At 31.6% G+C, this 8,777-nt stretch overlaps 1 protein-coding gene across 1 annotated transcript; it reads left to right on the top strand.

The window, feature by feature from the left end:
- Window positions 1–42: 42 nt before the first annotated feature.
- Window positions 43–7,200, top strand: LOC139506027 (uncharacterized; the record flags this gene model as incomplete). The annotated part of the gene is given in 4 exon segments (XM_071295317.1): window positions 43–98; window positions 1,553–1,666; window positions 6,299–6,404; window positions 7,023–7,200. Coding segments are annotated over 4 exon segments (346 nt in total), but the record flags the coding sequence as incomplete, so codon positions are not given.
- Between the last annotated feature and the right edge of the window lie 1,577 nt (window positions 7,201–8,777).

Raw genomic sequence — 8,777 nt, 5'->3', positions numbered from 1 at the left:
ATCTACTGGTCCTAACCCAGCAAGTACGCCTACATGTGACTATTGTTCATTTACAACACCACATTCCGACAGTGACTTTCGCATGTTACAAAGACAAGGTAATCAATTGTCTATTTTACCCAACCGGCTTTGTTTTCCGATTTTATAATTATTTAGTCAAGGGAGATAATTCTTACATGGAAATAAAACGGTTCCCTGTCAATGCAAACCTATAAGGAAAAGGTTTTAGTGAAAGTACACGTACTAAGCTGTTAGTGTACATTTGTATATATTTTATATTTACTATGTGTTTACTACTTTTTACAAGTTGCATTGTACATTCTCGACGTAAAAATTATTTTCCTATCCAATACAGTAAACCATGTTCGTGTCATTTGAAACTAGGAGCACGGGAGCACATACACTTTCCAATGGATTTGTTGTTTCCTTTTGCAAGATATAAGCATAATTAAAATAGTAATTCTTAAAGTACTTGATATCTAACTCGTAAATACCAATATTAATTATTTGCTAGTATCTCAATTTGAGTAGTTTCTCGCTACATTGAAGACCCATTGGTGGCCTTCGGTCGTTGTCTGTTCTATGGTCGTGTTGTTGTCTCTTTGACACATTCCTCATTTCCATTCTCAATGTTATGCATTTTGCACTATTTGATCTGGTTATATCTTATTAAAGCGGAACTTTGGAGTTCTCAACTTGAAAAGGCTACCCTTTGAAGCTCTTTACTTGAAAAAAGTAATCTTTTATTATCTATGACCCGATAACTTTCAAATATTTCATAAAAACGTTAAATAACCGCAAAATATACTTTCACGACGACATGTCAACTTGAAAGTAGAAATACTTTGAAATGAAATGCAGACACAAACAAGCCTTTAATTACTTCCCACACAAATGGACGACTTCAAATTAAGATCTATGAAAAACGTGAAAATAACAACTTTTCTATGATTGTAAACTTCTCATTTCTCAGCAGTTATTATCTATTTACCTTTCTACCATTTGCATGGCGTATATGTATCTCAATTGATATGTGCCCGTGCATACTGTATGAATTTCATTAGCGAATGTGTGCTCCTTACACATCAACTAGTCCATCAGATTTATAAGAAGAACTATCACAAATTGGTTAACCGCTTCGTTATATGGTTGTGTTTTAACACACTTACGATGTGTGTTCGAGGTCTAAAACCTTCAGATAATAGAATAGTTGACTAATCTGCAATTTAAGAAATTGTATCCCTTTTCTCGTTTTGTCTTTTTGAATGAGTGTTTTCCCCATGACAAGTGATACATACAAAGCAAAATAGTCGTTCTTTATATTTTTATTCGATTCCCTTAATTTTGTTTGGTACCATAATTTGGGTTCTTCTTCTTCTTCTTGGTAAAATTTTATTTTCTTGTAAATGCCAATGAAAAATATATACAAATTTGAAAATGTGTACATATATTATACAAACACTATATATTGGTTTATGAACTTAATAGGACAAATACTTTTGCCTAAACTCCTCTCCCCGAAAAACAATAGATGTGCATTATCTTTTTTTAGGGACGTCGGAGAACATAACTCAAAGCGAGGCAACATTGTGCCTACCGTGCGATGCAGATTGTTCAGAATCTCAATCCCCACAGTCAAATTCATCTAAGACAGATCCCGATGATTGTAAGTGTGCTTGTATTTTAGTATTGGATATATTGTGTTCCTTTTTTTAAACCTTTTTTCCCTCTATGTAAAAGAGTTCCAAAATGAAGGAAATACTAGGTTTTTTTTATCTCAATGTTGAATATAGGTGTTTCCTTTTATTTGTGAACGTACGTGTTTAATAAATTGAAACTATAATGGCGCGATTATACAAAATATCATCTTTCATATATAACATTGTACATTTTAATTTGTATTTCGATTGAATTTTAATAATAGCCTTAAACACATTTAAATTTAATGGTCTTCGTTTATAGGCTTCATTTGATACTAGTTTTATTAACTTCAACATTAATTTTTTATTGAATGTTATTAATGTAAAATTTATAAGATTTATTGACTTTTTTCAATCTATAGCTAGCTTGTCTATATTTTTCTTCCTTTTTTTGAGAGATGATTTACTACATGTCTATTAACACTATATAAATATTTAGTTGCTTCACTATATACCTCGTCTTGCATTTTATCTATAGTGCATTTCTATTCATAATAAACGTATTTACACTTTTGGTATTTAGCTGAATCTTGCCTCCGAATGACCTTAGATCTACTCCGAATCACCTTTTGACGTCAAGCAACAATTACTTTTAAATTGTGACGTCAAGCAACAATTACTTTTAAATTGTGACGTCAAATATTTTAAATTATGATGTCAAAGTTTACGGGAACCTGTGTGATTTTACGTAATGGCGGACAAATTTGCATACAAGTGTAAATACGTCTATGTAATTATTCATAATATACATGTATGTTAGTCAATTGTAAAATATAGAGAAAACATGATGGTTTTTTTTCTCTCTCTTTGTGTAATTGAAACTAATAGTTAGATCCGGATAATTTTAAACATTTTTAACATTTTACTATGTTTTTCAATTTGTATTTGTTAAATAGATATATATTTGTATATATAGTGTCTCATAAGCCTTTCTAGGCTGGGTATTTGTCTTATTTCATTATTGTGCAATGTATTTTATATAATCTGTATAAAAATCTGTAGACAATAAAATTGAGAATGGAAATGGGGAATGTGTCAAAGAGACAACAACCCGCCCAAATAAAAAACAAGTATGTGACACTTTAATCAAATGAATTATTATTATTTTATTTACTAACACAGGACAAATTTTGTAAAATTGATTGATGAAAGATTTACAGTAGCGGATCCAGAAATTTTCATAAGAGGGCGTTTACTGACTGACTAAGAGCCTAAAAAGGGCTCCAGCCATGCTTCAGATAATCCTTTTATAACCAACCAATTTTTTTTCGCCTCTGATTTACAATGTTAATTAATTTTAATCGTTTTATGTACATTGATATGTACGCATAAGATGTTCTAGATGGGATTTACAGAATATAGAATAAAGGACAATAAGGGCAGAATAAAAGGCAATAGAAAACTTTGGAGTTCGATGCATTTCCGCCAAAAACTCTGGTTTTAGTGAACGTCATTCGTGCGTTTAGGGGCGTCGTCACTTCCATTCCAATGTTGAGCGAGTGGTTGGAAAACTATAATTCTATATTGAACGAATTATTCGGCAAATTGAATTCTCAAAATTGACAATCAGCATTGCTGTCATTAGGGAATTGTCAGTCAGTAACTACAGAACAACCATTATATCTAGTTTATCATGCACAATGACGATCACTAAGACGCTTGTTGAAAGTAAATAGTGCAGGGATACAGGCGACCCCCTCTATCTGGTAAATGACGTCATAAAGGCGCGTATAATTGACGATTTTTTTCCGGTGACGGATGAACTCGAAAGTGGTCTGAAGTAGAATACAACAAATAAAGATAAGAGAATAATAAGGTGTTAAAATATAAAGAATATAGAACAAACGCTAAAATAGATAAAAAAAAATCAGATTACGTGGTATAAAATATTTAAGAAAACAAGAAAAGGACACCATTCTGAACCTCACATAACGGTTTGATTTGTTTGTTGCACGTTTGTTGATTACTCATCGTCCAGTAGCAAATATTTCATAAGGACGCACTAATGATGATATGGTAATCAAATTGAAGAAAAGGAGCAAAACTATATAATGATTGTTCAGTGGCAAATATTCCATGCATAAATAGGATGAACACATGTTACAAAGTTACTCAAAGAGATGAGACATGAATCAAAAACAGACACATCCATTTTTGTACATGTATGTCTCTTAAACCCGTTACAATTCAATAGAATAACCTCGAACATACTTGTATTATATTAGTAGGGTCTGGATGAGGTTTGCAGAATAGAAATAATTAATGACAGAGCCAAAATCGTCAGAAATAGGGACCAAAACATAATGAATTGAAACAAATAGCGATAAAAAAGTATTTATTAAGATAATAGTATTATTGGGGTGCTAAAATATAAACAATAAAAGATAATTGCTAAAAGGTATGAAAGGGCAATAGACGACAGTTTTTTCATACAGAAACAGAGGAAAATCCGATCTTTTCCAATCCGTTTTGCAAATAAATCTCAGATCTGCAATGCATTGAATTGACCCTAATCTGTCTTAACTTATCTTTTTTGATGAAATGTCTCAATTATTTTAAATAATATATTATGTTGTGGCGAGGTTCCAGTTGTACTTAATACTAGTCTATCTGTCTCGCTCTTAATTATAGGATTTGAACACCATTGAAAACTGTTTGTTAAAATTACAATGATGATTGCAATCATATTACTCCTTTCGTAAACCTAACATTTAGATAATAAATGAATTCATGTATATTTTGATATGTAGTTAGTGCAACACATTAAAAGAGGAGTTAAAATATGTTGGGTTTTCCTTTTTCCATTAATTTTAAATGAGAAATTTAAATTTGTAATTAGTGCCAGAGTAACAACATGTTTTTTTTTTCTTCCTGTAAATTACTTCTTTTGACAATTTTGATGACTTGACAAAGTTAACACCTTATGAACATACATAGTGTACATGTAAGTGCATCTTAGAATTATTTTTGTAAAGTTATTTTAAAATGGTACTTACCGCCTTCAACAATGCTGTAACCCACCCGCATAGTCAGCTATAAATGGCCAGGAAATGACAAATTTAAACAATTCAAATAATAAAACCAACAGCCTGATTTTGTACAAAATAATAATCCAAAAACAAATATGATATACAGCAACACACGTCAACAACTGAATTACAGGCTCCTGACTTTGGACAGGCGCATCCATAATGTTGCAGGGTAAACTACTTTCTAGGTACGTCAACCCTTCTCTTACCCACGACATTGGTATAACAGTACAACATTTAAACATGTTTTTTGCATGTTTATATTGACAAAATGATAAAGAACTTATTGATAAGTATGAACAATGTGATAAAATAGTAGTCATTAATCTTGTTTTCTCTGCGTATTTAAAACTTACAAGTGTTCGAAGGAGACTGTTACTTTAACCTTCAACCTATTGTATGCTTATATTTTAATAATAAGTACTAGTAAATTGACCAGTAGAAGAAGTTATTGTACTAGGTTGAACGATGACGTGTTCAGTGCCAACAATACAACTTTTGAACAAACTATAATAAAAGACAGTGAGAAACTTTAAAAAAAAAAAAAACATTTCAGCACATGACTTTTTTATAGATACATGTATATCTCAAAAATTTCAATGAATATGATTAAACTTTAAACATTAAACACTATAACGACTACGTACACTACAAGACCAACAAATAGTCCATCAAATAAGATCTACAAATGAACCATCATTACTGATTGCAATATCAAAAAATTGTCAGCGATTTAGGCTCTTGAGAGCCTCTAGTTTATGTTTGTCATTTTCTCTATTATATTTTTTTTCAATCTTCACTTTTCTTTGTTCTGTTTACTCAGTCCAGACCCTCCTTTTCCTTTATGATAGCCGTAGAGTATGTATCGAAAAAGTGTCAACTACAAAAAACTTTATAAAAAGTATTTTAATAAGTCTATCATTGTTAATAGTATGCACTGAAAATATGTAACTTTTAATAAATAGTTTTCTCTAATCAGCATATGGGTTGTATACGTACTGTTCGTAGATTTGAAAAAAAATCAATAACATGGTTAAGAGTTAATATAATATTCATTATAGTTTTGAAAAGCAATTTCTTTTTCATTTGTTTGGTCATAACGCTGTTATTTTTTTTTCATTGAATTCTAAATTGATGGGTGTCGTACTGTGCACATGTAATGATGTAATGGTACACTACAGTGTTATTATATATATAATACTTATAGATATTATGATTTTCAATAATCTTTATCACTAACTAATATTTAGGCGGAGATATGACCAAATTCGGTAATAAATTGCACACCATCTTTCTGTAAAATATACAAACAGCACACACAACCAGACAACTGGGCATATATTTATTTTGTTTAGGCAAATTGCTTTGACATTCAATACTATTTAAGAATGCAAATGATTCGGATCTGGTTGAACGTGAAAACAAAAAACTTGAAATAAACAGCTCACATGACAGAATATGTTTACATATGCAAATAAATAAACAAATCATGATGGCTGTCCATCAAACGACTACACGCAGTTTTCACGTTTCGTATAATAAAATTGATGACAGTTATTCTTATTCCAGCTAATGTTCCTTTGATAGTTGGAATAGCCGTACCGACCGGAGTAGTTGCTGTCATTGGTGTGTCGGCTATTATTGCTGTAGCTATGTATAAAACACTTATTATGAAGTAAGTAGAAATAAGGGGTGGATCGAAAATCGGAATAGGCTCAAGAGATAAAAGATCTGTACATTTAACATAGCCCTCGGTAAATTGCGAGCCAATTCCACATAATGCTGTGCACGGTTCGAAACAAATATGTCAAATAGTTATAACCCTCGTCATTTTGAAATGGCCAACATTCAAAATATTGAATCAGCTCAGATCTTATCGTAAATATTTTTACCGTAAGATATCTAAATATGTAATATTTTGGTACATGATAAATCTTTTGGATACTAGTAGTGCTGTTTTTCATAATAGTATTATGATATAATCAGTGAATTATTCCGTAAATCTATCGATTGTGATATATTTGAATAGAATTTGTGAAATCATAGACGGTAATCCGGTAGAACATCCGCGTTAGATCAAATTGGCCATTCTTGGAACTACAAATAAATTTAGCATCATATTTTTTTAGATACTGAAGGATTTAGAATTTTAGTACTTTTGCAACTTCATGAATAAATTTTACCTTTTTTTTTATTGTTTGTGTACATGCACAAATTAACTAGTCTGTTAAATATATGTTTTATGCTTTACTTTTGTATATCGTTTCATTTGTTGAATCTGTTTAATTTTCAGTGGCGCAAAAGTTGCTGCAGCTAAAGGAGTTTCAACGACGACTGGTGCAAACGGATGTGATCCTACTTAAAATACAATACTGAATGTCAGTGTATAACACTTAATATATTTTATATCTGTCATCATCATTTGTCAATGAAAGAAAAGAAACATGTCAATAAAAGAAAACCGAAATTGTTATTTTCCTTTAATAATTATAGCACAGCGGCTGATCCAAAAAGAGGACTCCGCCCCTTTTTGACGATCATTACATTTGAATGGGGACATACAGTTGTACTCCCTGGGTCCTGGGTTGGGAAGCTACTTTAAAAAGTGCTGAATTAGCCCCTGAAACATAGCTGAATTAATTGCTAGTAAAACAATGAAATACATAAATACAAGCCTTTAGATTCGAAAACAGTATATTGTACATTATGTTGTGGTCTTTTTAAGTTGTACATCAAATTTAAATGTTTATTCCTATCAACTTTATATCTGATCTTAATTTTGCGATACAATCAAAGAGGGACGAAATATACCAGAGGAAATGTCAAACTCATACATCGAAAAATAAACTAACAACGCCTTGGCTAAAAATGAAAAAGACAAACAGACAGATGTACACAAGAAATCAACCCTCTAACTGCCGAGTTTGTTTCTTACTTTGTCGCGCAAAAGGCATCTTAGAAAATTATTATAAGGAATGGATCTCCCTCAAGCAAAATTCTGCAAAACTCAGGCAAATTGGTACCGTTAATGTTATTTCCACGACGGATCAGGATATTGTGTCTAAACGACATCTATGCTTGTTTTTCCTATTTATTCTCATAAATATAAATGGGTATATATTACAGAATGTAAAAAAACAGCATAAACTTAATTGACAAAATAACTAGGTCCAATTTGTTAGCCGCATGACGTAAACACGACTGATCGAGGAATTCAACTAACATACATGTAGGTCAATGCTGTTGTTTGAAACATTATTATTCCAGACCCCTTTTGTTTTCAACATAATTAGTATTACCACCAACTAACCAGTTCCAAGTCGAATCCGATACCGATACCGATACTTTATGGCACATGTAGTATCCGGATATAGTTGTATGCCTGTTCGCTTATTTAAATCCTCCTCTATTAGGAGAACACGGAATTCTTCCAGTAGTTGTTTTATATATATACTAGAACACACCTGTGATATCACGAGTCCGTGACTGAATTAAAGTATACAACTATGCGCAAGCCTTATTTTAGTATCAGTATTGTCATTTGATAAAGTCATGTCGATTATAAGATACACAGTTTTTCTCTGCTTTCAAGTCTTTCTGTTTGAACCCGTTGAACTGGCACTTATCAGTTATTGGTAATATTAATTATTTTGAAAACAAAAGGTCCTGGAATGGAGTATTTTTTAATCAACAGCATTGTCCTATATAAGTTATATATAAAGTTGAATTCTTTGCTTTGCTGTTTTACGTCATGCCCACTAACAAATTGAAAACTGTACCTATACGCCTTATTTTTAGTCCAGATTTTTAGTATTCGTATTGTTATCTTAGAAAGTCTTACTGATTAAAATACTACAATAGGTAACAATTTGACAATTTAGTAGTGTCAACCCTGTGGTTATGACCCGTGTATATAGCATATTAGTCCTGAATACAACGTTTGGTGGTGCGCCTGTCAGATGCGGAACGTACAGATAAGGTAATAGCTAACAGGTGAATATACTATTGGTATCGGTAGCGGACTCGACCCGGAACTTCTTAATTATTG

This window comes from Mytilus edulis, unplaced genomic scaffold, assembly GCF_963676685.1.
Source record: "Mytilus edulis unplaced genomic scaffold, xbMytEdul2.2 SCAFFOLD_1413, whole genome shotgun sequence".
Classification (NCBI taxonomy): Eukaryota; Metazoa; Mollusca; class Bivalvia; order Mytilida; family Mytilidae; genus Mytilus; species Mytilus edulis.
The sequence above is the reverse complement of the archived record's forward strand: the minus strand, read 5'-3'. Positions and strand labels throughout refer to the sequence as shown.